Source organism: Nomascus leucogenys, chromosome 2 (assembly GCF_006542625.1).
Source record: "Nomascus leucogenys isolate Asia chromosome 2, Asia_NLE_v1, whole genome shotgun sequence".
Taxonomy (NCBI): Eukaryota; Metazoa; Chordata; class Mammalia; order Primates; family Hylobatidae; genus Nomascus; species Nomascus leucogenys.
This window is the reverse complement of record NC_044382.1, coordinates 110,367,718-110,386,940: the sequence shown is the minus strand read 5'-3', so window position 1 is coordinate 110,386,940 and position 19,223 is coordinate 110,367,718. Positions and strand designations below refer to the sequence as shown.

The 19,223-nt window shown below is 37.5% G+C and overlaps 1 protein-coding gene across 1 annotated transcript in view; it reads left to right on the top strand.

Annotated features, from left to right (window-relative positions):
* SLCO4C1 (solute carrier organic anion transporter family member 4C1) overlaps positions 1-19,223 on the top strand; it is a 64,854-nt gene that overhangs the window by 40,929 nt on the left and 4,702 nt on the right. Inside the window, exons 9-12 of the mRNA XM_003259799.4 lie at positions 7,507-7,657; positions 10,132-10,322; positions 17,134-17,198; positions 18,577-18,714. Of these exons, the coding sequence (XP_003259847.1) occupies positions 7,507-7,657; positions 10,132-10,322; positions 17,134-17,198; positions 18,577-18,714 (545 nt within the window). The remainder of the gene's footprint in view (positions 1-7,506; positions 7,658-10,131; positions 10,323-17,133; positions 17,199-18,576; positions 18,715-19,223) is intronic.

Here is a 19,223-nt window from a genome sequence, read left to right as displayed (position 1 = left end):
TTGTATCTACTTAGAGGTTGATGTTTATTGTAGATAAATAAATAAATTGTTCTCACCTGTAGACATGTTTCTAGCTATAACTGATTTGACCATTTACATTTCTTTGTTTTCCTTTTTTGTTTTGCTTTGAAATTTTAAGCCATAAGTAGGTGGTCAGGCAGGAGGGTGTTGCACAGCAGTGCATTTTATACCTCACAGTGCTGCTTTAATTGTTTCATTACATGTGTTTAAGGCTGTCAAGGAAGGTGGTACGTTAGGTCAAGGACTCCATAATTTTGTATAATATGACATATAAGTGATATAAATATAATCTACTTTGTTCAGAAAAGTTTGCCAATGACAATTATCATGATTTGTAGTTGCTGCTAATATATCTGTGATTCTTTTTTTTTTTTTTTTGAGACGGAGTCTCACTCTCGCCCAGGCTGGAGTGCAATGGCGTGGTCTCAGCTCACTGCAAACTCCGCCTCCCGGGTTCACACCATTTTCCTGCCTCAGCCTCCCGAGTAGCTGGGACTACAGGCGCCCACTACCATGCCTGGCTAATTTTTTTGTGTTTTTAGTAGAGACGGGGTTTCACCGTGTTAGCCAGGATGGTCTCGATCTCCTGACCTCGTGATCCACCCGCCTCGGCCTCCCAAAGTGCTGGGATTACAGGCATGAGCCACTGCGCCCGGCATCTGTGATTCTTCTACATTAATGCTGAGCGTTCTAAAGCAGTGTTTAGTTAAGCTCCATTACATTTTTTCTTTTTTCTTTTTTTTTTTTTTTTTTTTTTTTAAGACAGAGAGTCTTGCTCTGTCACCCAGGCTGGAGTGCAGTGGCACAATCTTGGCTCACTGCAACATCCACCTCCTGAATTCAAATGATTCTTGTCTCAGCCTCTGAAGTAGCTGGGACTACAGGCACATGCCACCAAGACCAGCTAATTTTTGTATTTTTAGTAGACATGGGGTTTCGCCCTGTTGGCCAGGTTGGTCTCAAACTTCTGACCTCAAGTGATCCACCTGGCTCAGCCACCCAAAGTGCTGGGATTACAGGTGTGAGCCACCGCGCCCAGCCAAGCTCCATTACATTTATTCAACATTTGTTGAATGCTTCCTTTGGCAGACCTTCATGGCAAAATACCTGTTCTAAAGGAGAGATTGTAAAAGAAAACAGTGAACAAAAGTCAATTAGGTAATGGGAGATAAACAAATTGCTATGGAATTGAAAAGAAGGTGAGCTTTTCAATTTTATTTCATTAGAATCCGGAAGAACTTCATAGCATAATAGTGAAATGGGGTTTAAAAATCCTTCAAGGATACAAAGAGTTTTGAGAAATAAAGATTTGAGAAGAGAGAAGGAGAGAGGGAATATGCTAAACCAAGGTTATAAATGCTATAAAATGTGAAGGCTAGTTTCAGAGACCAGGTTGAATGGAACTTAGATTATGTGTCTAGAAATAGTAGAAATATATTTTGGAATGTTGAAAAGTAGGTGGAGGTTAAGTTGTGTAGACCTGACTTTCACCCCTATAAACTTCACCCAAACTTATCCCAGTAAACTTTTTTTGTATGTTCCTTTTAGAAAAAAAAGGAAGTTCTGGATAGTTTAACACATAGTTTATCACCTTGAGTAACAAAGTACATGTGAATCCATTTAATATTGTCTACCTTAAATAATAGTTACTACCAGGTGTGCTGTCCTTAGTGTAATCAGAAAGGAAGGCATGTGTGATGGGGTAATTCTGAGGTTCATGTAGGGGTTGGCCATTAAGATATATTAAGATCTGGGATATAGTGTTTAATACACGTACACGTTTCTTAGTGATGAGAAAAACTGAAAGTGAATACACATAAATATCACTAAAGGTATATGTTTTTACTCATATTTATGTATGTGTGTGTATATAGATAGAAATAGGGACAGAATTTAATGTCACAAAGTAGGTGTGACATTTTCAGATCATTTTTTTCTCATGGCCCCAAATTCTTGGTTTTAGCTTCTATACCCTGAGTATTAAAATGTGTATATTACAAACAGGTCAGTCAAACTAGTCTCATCTAAGAAACACGTATAAAAGAAAAGGTACAGGCACATGTTGAGGATATTGTGGGTTTGCTTCCAGACCACCAAAATAAAGCATATATTGCAATAAGCAACTCCAGTGGATATTTTGGCTTTCCAGTGCATATAAAGGTTATATTTACCCTATACTGTAGTCTGTTACATATGCAATAACCTTATGTCTAGAAAAGTAATGTACAATGTATACACCTTAATTAAAAAAATATTTATTGCTGAAACATGCTGACAATCGTCTGAGCCTTCAGCAAGTTGTAATTTTTTTGCTGGTAGAGAGTCTTGCCTCAATGTGGATGGCTGCTGACTGACCAGGGTGGTGGATGCCAAAGGTTGCGATAGTTGTGGCAGCTTCTTAAAATAAGACAATAATGAGCAGTCAGAACACACATCATTCATTGATTAAATTTTACTTCTTTTTTTTTTTTTTTTTTTTTTTTGAGACGGAGTCTCGCTCTGTCGCCCAGGCACCCAGGCTGGAGTGCGGTGGCGCAATCTCGGCTCACCGCAAGCTCCGCCTCCCGGGTTCACGCCATTCTCCTGCCTCAGCCTCTCCGAGTAGCTGGTACTACAGGCGCCCGCCACCACGCCCAGCTAATTTTTTGTATTTTTAGTAGAGACGGGGTTTCACCGTGGTCTCGATCTCTTGACCTCGTGATCCGCCCGCCTCGGCCTCCCAAAGTGCTGGGATTACAAGCGTGAGCCACCGCGCCCGGCCTAAATTTTACTTCTTAAAGGGGCATGGTTCATGGTGTCCTGAAACAATTATTATAGTAACATCAAAAATCACTGATCACCACAACAGAAATGATAATGAAAAAGTTTGAAATTTTGCAAGGTTACCAAAACATGAAATAGACATAAAATGATCGTGTACTCTGGGAAAAATGGCACTTGATAGACTTACTGAATACTATCACTATCACTAGGTTGTCACTAACCTTCAATTTGTAAAAAACACAAGATTTGCAAAGTGCAATAAAACAAAGTGAAGTAAAGCTAGGTAAGCCTGTCTATGGAAAGAACAGACTAAGAAGCTCAAGAAATACCTTTTTAGGGAGTGAGAGACAGAAGAGGTTCTGAGGATGTAGGGTTTCTAGTAGAGGGGTGCGAAGAATCTTTGACCTTTGCCATGGTAAGCACAGATGGGTAAAAAGAGGTTTTGCATCCGTGAATTAATGAATTAGGTTCACTGATATGTTCTTTGAAAGTCCCTGTTTAATATAACAGCATATCCAAAAAATGTAAGATCAGGGGATATATATATATATATAAATAATTTCAACTTTTAGATTCAGGGGGTACATGTGCAGATTTGTTACCTGGGTATATTATATGATGCTGAGGTTTGGGGTACAATTGATTCTGTTACCCAGGTACCAAGCATAGTACTCAATAGTTTTTCTTTTCTTTTTTTTTTTGAGATAGAGTCTCCCTTGGTCACCCAGGCTGGAGTGTAGTGGCACGATCTCAGCTCACTGCAACCTCTGCGTCCTGGGTTCAAGCGATTCTCCTGCCTCAGCCTCCCGAGTAGCTAGGATTATAGGCATGCCATCACGCCCAGCTAAATTTTGTATTTTTAATAGAGACAGGGTTTCACCATGTTGACCAGGCTGATCTTGAACTCCTGACCTCAGGTGATCCACCTGCCTCGGCCTCCCAAAGTGCTGGGATTACAGGTGTGAGCCACTGTGCCTGGCTAATAGTTTTTTAACCCTTGCCCCACTTCTTCTCCTCTCCCTCTTGTAGTCCACCGTGTCTATTGTTGCCATCTTTATTCCATAAGTACTCAGTGATTAGCTCCCACTTTTAAGTGAGAGCATGTGGTATTTGGCTTTCTGTGCCTGTGTTAATTTGCTTGAGATAATGGTCAGGATATTTTTCAATAATATTTTAAAGTAATTTATTATTCTTTAATTGGGCACAATACTAAATTCGACTGCATGAATACTGTTTATTTTCCCACTGTTCCCCACTGCTCTTTTGTTGCCTTGACAATCTATAGGAACTTTGAGTCTTATTTTGGTGATCAGTGGTGGTAATGATGATTTGTGTTTTACTTAATACTTAAAACCTCATAGAATATAGAAATACCATAGTGTATACACACAGTATTTTTTTTCTGTATCTGACCTTTAGCTAGAATTTTATTGATTATATGAAATAGCATCTTAAAGAGGCATATCAATATTTTGCAATAGTTTTAGGGAAATTTTAGCCTGTTATAGAGGCATAATTATAGAATAATACTTTGTATTTAAGAAATTAATGTTTGAAATCTACTTGTGGCAAACATAAAGATGTTTATATATGCACATTTATTTTATTATATTTTAAAAACTATTAAACATTTCAAAATAGGATATTTTAATATTTTTTAAATATTATGTATACACTAAGAAAATTTAATAAACTTCACGAGCATCTGCTGTTTTTCTACTAATAGTTTTCTAGTTACCCCAAGAAGTAAACCTTTGTAAAATATGTAGACTAATGTGACCAACCCTTGATATTAAGGAATATAAGCTACATTTCTTTGTTTCTACTATAATTTGCATCATGCTATCTTATACTTTGTATGATCTCAGTAATTATTTGTCAATAATATGAGAATTATGTATTGAGAACTTTAAAAATTGCTGTGTAAAGGCTATTTCTAGAGTTGCAGGGATGGTTTTTCTCTGGTTATCTTATTTCTGCATCTGTGTTATGAGCTCTGTCAGCAGACACTCTGGTGATTGCTTTTGTGAATGTGATCAACCCTTGATATATCATCATACTTGATAAAGATAAATCTGGCAGCGTCTGTGGAATAGATTTGAATAAGATGAGACTGCAGGCAGAGTGGTAGATTACTATTGATCACTCTTTCCTTCAGACTCCCTACTGATTTAGTCATTTTTTTCTCTTTAATTTGTTTTCTTCATGACTTTCTTGTTCTCCGCCTACCAAATTTGTATGTCATCATTTTCCAACACAGTGTCGATTATCTTCTAATACTTACAGAAATCACTCATTTACTGTGTTTGACCCCTGATGCAAGAAAGTTAGCTTCATGGTGGCAGAGGTTTCCTTCTCTTCCTCCCTCCCTTCTTCCCTTCCCTTTTCCTTCTTTCCCTTTCGTTATCTCTTTCCCTTCCCTTCCTCCCTTTTGCCCGTCCTTCTTTCCCCCGTCTCCCTTCCTTCTCCCTTTTCTCCCTTCTTCCCGCTCCCTCCCTCTGTCTCCTTTTCTCCTTCACTCCCTCATTCCCTCCCTTCCATCCATTTCTCTCTCTCCCTCAATCTGTCATTTCTAGTTCTAACTCTAGCTCCTTCTTTCTTGTAAATATAATTCTACCACCTGGAGTAGTCTAGCACATAATTGGTGTTCATTGTGTGTTTATTAAATAAGTGGACTCCCAAGACTTCAGTACTCTTCTCATTCCACATACTATATGACTGATCTTATAAGTGTTCATGGTTTCAGCTACATCTATGTCCAAATGGTTATTAAGAAATATAGCTCCATCCAAGATTTCTTCACTAAATTGGAGATAATCTTATTACGTACAATACCATACTCATCATTGTTCTCCTATACCTAAACACCAAGTTAGACGTTAGGAGTCACCTTTGACTCTTCCATTCTTTTTTTTTTTAGAAATGGGATCTCACTCTGTTGCCCAGGCTAGAGTGCGGTGGCACAATCATAACTCACTGCAGCCTCAAACTCCTGGGCTCGAGTGATTTTTCTGCCTAAGCCTCTTGAGTAGCCTCTTCCATTTTTAACAGGAAGAGTCATCTTCAACCAATCCATCACCAAATCTTACTGATTCTACATCCAAAAGTTTTCTTTAATCTGCTTCCTATCATCATACGTTCTATCTTAGCTCTCCTTTATATTGTCATCAACTACTATCTAGGGTATTGTAACTGGTCCCTTTCTTCAAATTCATACTCTGTACAACTCCTAGAATTACTTCTTTAAAACGAACTTTTGACAGTGTCACTTTCCAGCCTAAAAATACCTTAATGATTACCTTTCGTCAGGCCCATGTGGCTCTCAATTAAACTGGTCCTTTACTCCTCTCCAGCAACATTTCCTATCACTCTGTGCCTCAGACATCATTCATATTTCTCCACAGAGGCTGCTGTTTCTCTATTCTGTGCCTCTGTACCAGCTTTTTCTGAAGTACATTTCCCCTTCCCCATTTGACTGGCTTACTTGTACTCATTCTTTATATATTTATTATTTTTTTTTTTTTGGAGTCTCACTCTGTTGCCCAGGCTGGAGTGCAGTGGTGCGATCTTGGCTCACTGAAACGTCTGCCCCGTGAGTTCAAGAGATTCTCCTGCCTCAGCCTCCCGAGAACTGGGACTACAGGTGCCTGCCACTGTGCCCAGCTAATTTTTGTATTTTTAGTAGAGATGAGTTTCATCATGTTGACTAGGCTGGTCTCGAATTCCTGACCTCAAGTGATCCACCCACTTTGGCATCCCAAAATGCTGGGATTACAGGTGTGAGACACCGCACCAGCCTCTTACTCATTTTTTAAATTGCATCTCAGGCAGTAGCTCCTCCAGCCCCTTTTCTCTAAACTTTGGCTTGTGTTAGGTGTCCTTCCTTGTTGCTTCTAAAAGGCACTTTGCTGATATCTGTAACCACACTTAGCATATTAGTGAATAATTATCTAAGTCTCTCTCTACTTCTAAATTGTGAAATCCTTCAGGGCAGAGACTATCTTATGCAGCTTTGTATTCCCATTACCCAGCATAGGGCATAGCAGTTGCTCAATATATGTTGTTTGAATGAGTAAATAAACAAATGAGGTATGAGGGATGCATTTTTGATTAGTGTAACCCTTTATATTAGGGAAGATGTTTTCTCTAAGAGGCAGCTTGAAATGACACTGAGCCTGGGGACTGGGAAAATTATATTTGGTAAGGAAAGAAAAGTAACTTAATCTCCCTGGACCTCAGTTTTCCCATTGATGAGATGATTATGTTCAACAGCATGATTTTGTTCATCCTTCCAAGTTTAAAATATTTTCTGCATCCTGGAGATATTTGGCCCTGTATGGAGATATTTTGGTTGCTGTAATGAAGGAGAGTGCTACTGGTATCTGGTGGAGGTCAGAGAAGCTGCTAAACATTCTACAGTCCACAGAACCAGCCCCACAAGAGAATTACCTGGTGCCAGATGAGAAACTCTTGTTTTCTTCACTTATTCTGCCTTATATTTTTAATTACTGACAGATACTATACTATATGACTATTGTTTTTATTGCCTGTCTCCGACAAGAAGTTAAACTTTATGTGCAAAGGAAGACTTTTTATTTATTTAGTAATTATGTGTTGAGTGAGTGAATAAATGACCTAATGGTAAGATATAACAGTACTTTGAATCGTTAGTTAAAAGTTATGACATAAATCATTTATCTTTCTTTCATTTCTTATTTACAGGACTGGAGAATTGGGAAACTTGATAGCCCCTTGTAATGCCAATTGTAACTGTTTGCGATCATATTATTATCCTGTCTGTGGAGATGGAGTCCAATATTTTTCTCCCTGCTTTGCAGGCTGTTCAAACCCAGTTGCACACAGGAAACCAAAGGTAGCTTATGTGTCCTACTTTTCCCTTAATGAGGCAATATGTTTATGGATTATCTTGACTTCTCTAATGGGGTTATGCAATGCCTGTTCTTGCCTTCCTGCTCCACTGCCTCCATTAAGCAGCCCATGATGTCTCCAGGTGAAATAGATTATTTTTCCTTCATGCCTCTTGCAGTTATCGTTGAAAAATCAATTTGGAAGTTACAAACATTTTAGTAACATCACTTTGTTGCAGTTATGAAATATCTTTTACCTTTTCAAATTGTTTTATAGTCATCCCTCACAATACATGGGGGATGGGTTCCAGGACCCCTGCATATACCAAAATATGCCATACTTAAGTCCCGCCGATGGCCTTGAAGAACTTGCTTTAAGTCAGCACCTCAGTATATATGGGTTTTGCATCCTGCAAATACTGTATTTTTGATCCATGTTTGGCTGAAAAAAAAAAATCCGCATATAAGTGGACCAGTGCAATTCAAACCTGTGTTGTTCAAGGGTCAATTTTATTTTTCCTTAACTACTTCAGATCTTTGAAGGCAAGAGAGTTTTCCTATTTTCACTAGGTACAGTTTATATAATAGAAACTTAGTATTTGTTTTATTTGATGTACCATGAATACATTTAAAATATTCAAATCAATTTATTTTTAAATACAAATTCATATTTAATTCTGGATCTGAATACTAATCAGTGTGCCTAGATGTTATTTCTTTTTTGTACAGTTAAATAGTTTAAAAGAACTCAATACAATTTTATGGTACTATATCTTAGAATCTAAATATTTAATCTTAGCTAAACTTAAGAGCCTTGGAAATAAATAGTATTCAGATTATGAGTAGTACACACTATATTATGCATTAGTAGATAATGTGATAACTTTAAAAGGATCTGAGGGAAATATATACTGTGGTGTAAATGAAAACAATGAATAAGATGTGTAAGAGTTATATGACAATTTTGAATATTTGAATTTTTTTCTTTATATATGACCAATAAATGCTATTGGCTAACTTTGATTAGAAGCAGATTATGACAAGGAGTTATTAGGAAGGGTTTTAGTCACATAACTAAATATATATAGACACAAATACCATCCTGTGCAAGGAAACAACACAGAAAATCTAATACCCAGAGCATACTTAAAATAGTTTTGGTTATTTTGATATGGTTGATTTAATATTTATATTTTTCACCAAATGCTAAGATAATTACTACCTTACACGGCAAGTTGTCTTCTAGAATTTTTTAGGAAGAGCAAATGATTTTGACTTGCAAATTTTCTATTTGTCCTGACTTTTTTATGTCCAGTCAGCCCATGAAATAATCAATTGGTTCACAATATATTTCTTATGAAATATTTCAGATAGGCAATATACATTTATAATACTTTTTTTTTTTTTTTTTTTGAGGCGGAGTCTTGCTCTGTCACCCAGGCTGGAGTGCAGTGGTGCGATCTCGGCTCACTGCTAGCTCCGCCTCCCGGGTTCACGCCATTCTCCTGCCTCTGTAGCTGGGACTACAGGCGCCCGCCACCACGCCCGGCTAATTTTTTGTATTTTTGGTAGAGACGGGGTTTCACCATGGTCTCGATCTCCTGACCTCGTGATCCGCCCACCTCGGCCTCCCAAAGTGCTGGGATTACAAGCGTGAGCCACCACGCCCGGCTATAATACTTTCAATAAGCACCCATATACATTTGTTCACAGCAATACAGTTTTAATCTTATATTTCACACCAGTGACCCAAACTACGAAATCTGACCTTGACTAACTGCTGTATTGCAGGTGAATGAGAGTTGTAAAGTTTCATTAGGATAGAAAATACTGTTCTCAGTTTCTGTCCTTAAAATTTTTAAAGGCTGAATTACCTCATTATTTGATATAACTGACTGCTGAATATGTAATAGTCAATTTTGGAGGTGTCATCTGCATATTTGGTTTTCCTGAATTGGTACCAGTGGTCTTAGAGTGGCTTTAGCACCAAAAAAAAAAAAAAAGTTTCTGGCCTTTGGAACAATGAAAGCACTGCTTCTCTTTGATTTCTGTGGCTCTGCTGTGATTTCATTGAGGCCTTCATGTCTAAAAAAGATTTATAGCAAGGATAAAGGAAATGGAAGGATGGAGTTGAGATGTAAAATGCCTTTACGAAATAATTACTGTTGAAAGAAGTGTAGAATGTGCAAGATCACGTAACTTACATTCCCATTAAATTGTTTTGTAAGTCAGTAATTACTATAGCAGGTTATAAGCTGAAGTAATGGCCACAAAAATCAAATACAGATAATTCCACATCATAAATATGGTTTGTTTCCACTTGCTTAATTTCTTAAGGGTTAAATATTCTCTCAGCATAATTTGTTGTATATGGATTAAGACAGTATGAGAGTGTTTGCCATGTCTAGAGAATACCTAATTTACAATAATTTATTTTCTAAATGATCACTTTCATTGTTTTCATGTCTAATATTTTTAGGTATATTACAACTGTTCCTGTATTGAAAGGAAAACAGAAATAACATCCACTGCAGAAACTGTTGGTTTTGAAGCTAAAGCTGGAAAATGTGAAACTCATTGTGCGAACCTGCCCATATTCCTTTGCATTTTCTTTATTGTAATTATTTTTACCTTTATGGCCGGTACTCCTATAACTGTGTCTATCCTAAGGTATGTAGTATGTTGAGAAATTTTCATTCCCTGAGGCAACATGTTGATGGAAAGCAAATGGACTCGGGGTTCATTTGGGGTTCATACTGACCATTGGTTCAATACCAATCATCCCTTACAAGATCATTAGTTCTGTGGCATTGGATAAGCGCCTCCATAGAACCCCAGATGTAGGAGATTTAAATGATATGCACATGAAAGTGTCTTCACATTGCCTGCCTGGCTTGTGCTTGGTGTTTTCTCTGCTTCTTTCATGAAGCTTCAGCTGTGAACTGGAGAAATGTCAGTTTTGCGTATCGCAGAAATAAAATGCATTCCAATATGCCAGAATCAGAATGGCATGCATTCTACCTTATGCGTTAGGCACTGTGACATTAAATCTTCCTTGAGCAGTGCTAATCAATAAGAAACTGGTTATTAAATGTGTTGTTCACCTGTGTTTTCTTTCCAGTAGCACTTCCTCCTTCTTTTTTTTTTTTTTTTTTTTTTTTTTTTTTGAGACGGAGTCTCGCTCTGTCACCCAGGCCGGAGTGCAGTGGTGCGATCTCGGCTCACTGCAAGCTCCGCCTCCTGGGTTCACGCCATTCTCCTGCCTCAGCCTCTCCGAGTAGCTGGGACTACAGGCGCCCGCCACCACGCCCGGCTAATTTTTTGTATTTTTTTTAGTAGAGCCGGGGTTTCACCGTGGTCTCGATCTCCTGACCTCGGGATCCGCCCGCCTCGGCCTCCCAAAGTGCTGGGATTACAAGCGTGAGCCACCGCGCCCGGCCTAGCACTTCCTCCTTCTATCCCACTGTACAAACACATTTCATACCTCCATTTCATACCTGTCCTTCCATAGAATCATCAGTCTTTGTATATCTTTCCTAATGAATTGTAGCTTTTTTTCTTTTTTTGTTCCTTAATATTTACTCACTACATTTTCTTTTTTTACTGTTTATTTAATTTTTATTTTAAGCTCAGGGGTACATGTGCAGTTTTGTTCTTTTTACTTGGGGTAGCTTTGGCTTTTCTGCACTGAAGCCATTAGGTCCTGGGCTTTTCTTTACTGGGAGACACTTCATTACAGCTTCAATCTTGCTACTTGTTATTGGTCTGTTCAGGCTTTGGATTTTTCTTGATTCCATCTTGGTAGGTTGTATGTACCTAGGAATTTGTCCATTTCTTCTAGATTTTCCAAGTATTGGCATATTGTTGCTCATAGTAGCCATTCATGATCCTTTGAATTTCTACAGTATCACTTGTAATGTGTCCTTTTTTATTTCTGATTTTATTACTTTGCATCTTCTCCGGTTCTTCTTAGTCAGGCTAAAGGTTTGTCAATTTTGTTTAATTTTTCATTGATCTTTTGTATTCTTCATTTCAATTTCATTTATTTCTCCTCAGATCATTATTTCATTTCTTCTCCTAATTTTAGGTTTGGTTTCTTCTTGTTTTTCTAATTCTTTAAGATGTATCATTAGGTTATTTATTTGAAATTTTTCCTCTTTTTTGATGTATAGCTATAAACTTCCCTATTAGTACTTCTTTTGCTATATCCCATAGATTTTGGCATGTTGTTTTCATTATCACTTGTTTCAATAAATTTTTCAATTTTCTTCTTAATTTCTTTATTGACCCACTGGTCATTCAGGAACATATTGTTTAATTTCCATATATTTGTATAGTTTCCAAAATTCCTCTTGTTATTAATTTCTTGTTTTATTCCATTGTGGTCAGGGAAGATGACTGATATTATTTCAGTTAGTTTGAATGTTTTAAGACTTGTTTTGTAACCTAACATATGGTCAGTCTTTGAGAATGATTGCACATGTGCTGACGAAATGATTGCACATGTGCTGACAGCACATGTGCTAATGAAAAGAGGGTGTATTCTGTAGCTATTGGATGCAATGTTCTGTAAATATCTATTAGATCCATTTGGTCTATAGTACAGGTTAAGTCTGATGTTTCTTTCTTGATATTCTATCTGGAAGATCTGTCCAATGCAAAGCATGGGGTGTTGAAGTCTCCAGCTATTATTGTATCAGGGCCTGTCTCTCTCTTTAGCTCCACTAATATTTGCTTTGTATATCTGGGTGCTCCAGTGCTGGCTACATATATATTTAAAATTGTTATATCCTCTTGCTGAATTCACCCCTTTATCATTACATAGTGACTTTCTTTGTCTCTTCTTATAGCTTTTGTCTTGAAATCTGTTTTTTTCTAGGTATAGTGACTCCTATTCTCTTTCGATTTCCATTAGCGTGGAATATGTTTTTCCATTTCTTTATTTTCAGTCTATGTGTGTCTTTATAGGTGAAGTGTCTTGCTTGTTGGCAACAGGTCAATGGATCTTCTTTTATCATCCATTCAACCAGGCTTGTGTTTTTTGATTAGAGAGTTTAGTCCTTTTAGAACAAACAAGTAAAAAGAAAACTAATAAAAACTCTACACCTTAACTTTGTCCCCTGGCTTTTTATCGTTTTGTTGTTTCTATGTATATCTTATTGTACTATGTCTTGAAAAGTTGTTGTGGTTATTATTTTTTATTGGTTCATCATTTAGCCTTTCTACTTAGGATAAGGGTAGTTTACACACCACAGTTCCAGTGTTAGAATAGTCTGTGTTTTTCTTTGTACTTATCATTACCAGTGAGTTTTGTACCTTCAGGTGATTACTTACTGCTCATTAATGTTCTTTTTCTAATTGAAGTACAATCTTTAGCATTTCCTATAGGACAGGCCTGGCATTGATGAAATCCCTCAGCTTTTGTCTGGGAAAGTCTTTATTTCTCCTTCATATTTGAAGGATATTTTAACCAGATATACTATTCTAAGGTAAGAGTTTTGTTCCTTCAGCACTTTAAATATGTCTTGCCACTCTCTCCTGGCCTGTAAGTTTTCCACTGAAAAGTCTTCTACCAGATTTATTGAGGCTCCACTGTATGTTACTTGTTTCTTTTCTCTTGCTACTTTTATGATCCTTTCTTTATCCTTGATGTTTGAGAGTTTGATTATTAAATGCCTTGAGGTAGTCTTCTTTGGGTTAAATCTGCTTAGTCTTCTATAACCTTCTTGTACTTGGATATTGATATCTTTCTGTAGGTTTGGGAAGTTCTCTGTTATTATCGTTTTGAATAGACTTTCTTACCCATCTTTTTCTCTACCTCTTTATGACCAATAACTCTTAGATTTTCCGTTTTGAGGCTATTTTCTAGATGCTGTCGGGATGCTTCATTGTTTTTTATTCTTTTTTCTTTTGTCTCCTATAACCGTATATTTTCAAAAAGCTTGTTTTCAGTCTCACTAATTCTTTATTCTGTTTTATCAGTTCTGCTATGAAAGGACTATGATGCATTATTCAATATGCCAATTGCATTTTTCAGCTCCAGAATTTCCACTTGATTCTTTTTTTGTTTTGAGATGGAGTCTCGCTCTGTTGCCCAGGCTGGAGAGCAGTGGCCATGATCTTGGCTCACTGCAACCTCTGCCTCCCAAGTTCAAGTGATTCTCCTGCCTCTGCCTCCTGAGTAGCTAGGATGACAGACGTGCACCACCATGTCCAGCTAATTTTTGTATTTTTAGTGGAGACAAGGTCTCACTATGTTGGCCAGGCTAAGTCTCAAACTCCTGACCTCAAGTGATACATCTGCCTCAGCCTCTCAAAGTGCTGGGAATTGCAGGTGTGAACCACCATGCCTGGCCAATATTATTTCAGTCTTTTTGTAAAATATATCTGATAGAATTCTGAATTCCTTCTCTGTGTTTTTTGAATTTATTTGAGTTTCCTCAGCACAGCTATTTTAAGTTCTCTGTCTGAAAGGTCATATATTTCTGTTTCTCAGATTGGTCTCTGGTGCCATGAGCTCATTTGGTGAGTTCATGTTTTCCTAGATGGTGTTGATACTAGTAGATGTTCTTCAGCATCTAGGTATTTAAGAGTTAAGTATTTATTATAGTCTTCATTGTCTGGGTTTATTTGTAGCCATCCTTCTTGGGATGGCTTTCCACATATTTGAAAGGACTTGGGTGTTCTGATTCTAGTTGTATCTGCTTTAAGGGGCACCCTAAGGCCAGTAATGCTGTGGTTTTTGCAGAGTCTCTCTCTCTGTGTGTCCTGAGTCACCTAAAGCTGAAGGTGGAGTGATGCAAACACCTCTGTGGCCACCACCACTGTGATTGCACTGGGTCATACCTGAAGCCAGCACAGTTTTGGGTCTTTTCCAAGGCCTTATGTAACCACTCTCTGGTTACTGGTTCTGTTTGCTTAAGGACCTGGCGTTCTACAATCAGCAAGTGGGAAAGCCAGCCACGCCTGTGTCCTTCCCTTGGGTGGGGAGGTCTACAGGCACTGGTGGGTCTAGAAGTGCCCCCATAAGTCAGGGACTAGAGTTAAAAACCTTAGAAGTCTACCTGGTCTATTGTATTGAGGCTAAGCCGGCATGGAAACCACACAATGTAGTCCTTTCCATTCTTCTTTCCCCTTTGCAAAGGCAGAGATGCTTCACCCCACAGGCACCTCCAACCCAGACCACAAGGACTGCTGCCAGACTGCCACCAATGTTCCCTTACAGCCCACTGCCTCTTTAAGTCAGCTTGTCGTGAATGCTGCCTGGCCTGGGACTCACCCTTCAGGGCAGAGAGCTCCCTGCTGGCCCAGGACAGGTCCAGAAATGTCGAAGAGTCAAGTTCTGGAACTGGGGACTCCAATAAGCTGCTTGGTGCTCTACCCCCCTGTGGCAGTGATGGTACCTAAAGTGTAAGACAAAGTCCCCTTTACTTTTCCCTCTGCTTTTCTGAAGCAGAACAAGTTTGCCCCATAGCCACCAAGCTGGTAATGTGCTGAGTCTTATCAGAAGCCAGTAAGTCTCAGAGTTCTCACCCAAGGCCCTCAATGTACTACCTGGGTATTGGTGCTGGTTATTCAGGCCCAAGGGCTCTTCACTTAAAAGGATATGAATGCTGTCAGGACTGGTGTCTTTCCTTCAAGGCAGCGAGCTCCCTTCTGGCCCAAAGTGTGTCTAGAAATGTTGTTTGGGACCTAAGGCCTGAAGTGGGAGGGCCTCACAACTCTGACTGGTGCTCTGTCCTCCTGTAGCTGAGTTGGTATCCTAGATGCAAGACAAAATCCTCCCCACTCTTCCCTCTCTTTTCCTCAAGTGGCAGGAAGGGGTTTCTTTTGGAACCTGGAGCTGTGCAGCCTGGGATTAGTGGAGGAGTAATACCAGGACTCCATTGTCTGTCCCAGCTGTTGTCTCAGTATGTCACGTGTGCCTCCAGTCCACTGTCTTTGAGCCTAATTCAGCACTAAGACTTGCCCAAGAGTTGCAGTTCCTATGGTCTAGACTGCCTTTCAAGTTAACTTGGAGACACAGTGCTGTAGCCCTTGGTGGTGAGTTGTTTTGTAAGCACTCAAGTTTGGACTGCTGCATAGGAGATTAACCTCTGTGGCTAGGGCTGGTTTAAATGCTCCCTCTGTGGACAGGTGTCAGGTGAGTTGGTCTGGTTTTCCTTTCTGCTCTAACAGGACAGCAGTGATTTTATTCCTCACAATTGCTATATTCTCCCTCCCCACCCCCAGAGATTCTCTGTGTACTACACTGCCACTACCTGGGTCGGGGAGGTGTGGTGTCTGAGATTCAGGACTGTTTTTTTTTTAATCTCTTCAGTGCCTCTTTCAGGAATATAAAGTTCAAACCATGTATTATAAGTGCTCACCTGACTTTTGATTCTTGTTAAAGTGTTTTTTTTTTTTTTTCTGTATAAATAATTATTAACTTGGAGCTTTTCAGTCCATCATCTTGTTCCACCCTCTGGCTGTTTTAGCTGTTCTGGATTTTTTTCGTTCCCTATGAATTTTAGGATTGTTTTTTCAATTTCTGTGAAAGATGCTGTTGGAATTTTGATGGAAATTACACTGAATTCTGTAGATCACTTGATGTAGGATAAATATTTTAAAATATTTATTCCTCCAATTCATAAACAAGGGATATCTTTCCATTTATTTGTGGCTTTTTCAATTTCTTTCGTCAGTGTTTTATAGCTTTCAGTGTACAAGTATTTTACCTCTTTCATTAACTTTATTCCTAAGTATTTTATTTTTCACTGCTTTTGTAAATTTTGTTGTTTATTTGATTTCTTTTGTTCATTGTTGGTGTATAGAAGTGCAGCTGATTTTTGTATTATGATTTTGTATACTGAAACTTTACTAAATTCATCTGCTAGTTGTAGTGCTTTTTTGGCAGGGTCTTTAGTGTTTTCTACATATATGACCATGTCATCTTCACAGAGATAATCTTACCTTTTACTTTCCAATTTGGATACCTTTTATTTTTCTTGCCTACTTACTCTGGATAGGACTTGTAGTACTATGCTGAATAGAATTCATGAGAGTGGGCATCCTTGTCATGTTCTTCATCTTAGAGGAAAAGCTTTCAGGTATTCACCACTGAGTATGATGTTAGCTGTGGATTTGTTATATTTGGGCTCTATTATATTGAGGTACACTCCTTCTATACATAATTTATTGATGATTTTATGGAAAATTTGTCTTGTTAATGAATACCCTTTCTCCTTTACATTTATTAAAATTAAGAAAGACTAGTCACTCTGGTGTTCTTTGGAATATTTTAGGTCAGATAACATTTTTCTTCTTTTATAATTCCAGGAAGATTAAACCATTTATAAGCTCTTACAAATACGTTGTTTATTTTGTGTTTACAACATTTGCTTTAATATAGGAATGCTAAACTCTTATAAATGTGAACTTGCTCAAAGAGTGAATATACTATACCACCTTTTTTGGTCTCATATGTATTTAATATTTCCAGGTGTGTTAATCACAGACAACGGTCCCTAGCCTTGGGAATACAATTTATGGTCCTTCGATTATTAGGTATGCCATTTTTCTTTATTCATTGCTAACTGTTGGCTATTTTGGTTCATTAGTGTTATTGATTTTTTAATTTATGGCCTGTGGCAAAAAAAAATTATAGTGGAAGCCTGCATCATTCTCATTGAAGGAAGCCATTTTCCAGTGTTTCAGATATAGGATTATTTATATATTGCATACTTTTAACCTACCTGACTGGTTACCTGTTCCAACTCTGTTGCTAATAAAACCTTAAAAGGTGTATCATGTCTATTTCAAATATAAAATATGATCACCAACACATAATTCCTTTTCTCTCTGCTTGTGTCTCTATTTGTGACACTATTGTATTACGTTAGCAATTAAAAATGATGTTAAAATGTTTCAATAGCAACTGTGGTATGGATATTGCGACTAGTTAAGAATTATTGGAAGAAAGAATTTATACCAGAAAATTTTATAAGGTTCCAGATACAGGACAAATTACAAGAAAGACAGACATAGTAAACATAATATTAAGGTTATTTATTAAAGCAAAAACAAAAAGTTGGGGCATTAGAGATCACCTAAGTTGGGGCATTAGAGATCACCTAAGTTGGGGCATTAGAGATCACCTAGTCCAACTTGCCAATTTTTTCAGATGAGTAAATTAAGTCCCGGAGAAGTGCAGGGTTTTGCCCATAGTTAAACAACTAGTGATAGAAATGAAACTAGGAAAATGATTCCTAACTCTGAGTCTAGTACTCTGACTGTATCATGCTACAGGTCATGAAAGAACAGACTGGATGTAGCTGAAATCTTTGTCTAAAAATTACAACCTCAAATAATTGGAAGTTCCGTAACTATATGGAAGTTGAATACCTCATGGCCTCTTGGAAATGGTGACGGGTATATAAGATAGTGATATTCCTAGATATGGTATTATAAGACTATATATTTGTATATACATATACTAATACATACAGAGGCCCATGTTAGTTTATATACACATGCACACCCACATAGATACAACATATACTGTAGTTCAGCAGATTTATTTGTGCATCATGAATAATTTATCTTGATTTTTAAAAAGTATAATAGCTAATTTCAAAGGCATATTTATTCATTATATTAGAAAAGCGGTGAATTAAAATATTAACTTTTAGCCCAATATATATTGGATATTTCTATTGAAATACTTTTTGAATTGATTAGAAATACATAGTAATTACATAAAATTATTTTAGAATATTGTATCTGTGCTTTATATTCCTTTGACTTGTACATGAATTAATTTGCATGTGGACAGATGAATACCTATTTTTATTTCCATAAAATATATGTATGATCATGTATAAAAAGATCTGTAATTCTAAACTGTAATCTTTACCCTTGTATATTTCACCCATAATTCTTTTAGGAACAATACCTGGACCAATTATATTTGGTTTCACAATAGACAGCACATGTATTCTTTGGGATATAAATGATTGTGGAATTAAAGGAGCTTGCTGGATTTATGATAACATCAAGATGGCCCATATGGTAGTAGCCATAAGTAAGTGGTGACTTCTTGATAATTTTAGAGTAAACTAAGGATGTAAAAAAAAAAATCTCATTGTTGGTTACTTAGGGTCACAGGTATTTTGAAATGTTCAGTCCACATTGTTGAACCATCCAGTAGTCTTCCTGAAGCAGAGAACACTTATCACAGCATGTTATGAAAGGCTTTGAACAGATGGAGTCTGCAAGGCTCAGTATTAAATACAAGAAGATAAAATTCTAGCTTTCATTACGTCATACAGTATATACCTTTTTTTAAATAACTTATCTCAAACATTTTTGAAAAATATACTTGAAAGCTAAAAGAGAATTCTGAGAAACTCCCTGGAATGATTGTCATCTAGGTATCTAGGTGTTGCAAACACATACAGCTCAGGCAGGGAAGTATCCTTTGTCTCTAAGGCACATTGTAAGGAATATTTTTATAATTTAGAAGGTTAGCTGTGATGTTTAATTCTTTTTGCCTTTTGCAGTTTGTAATGTCTTGGTTAAGCAATGAATGAA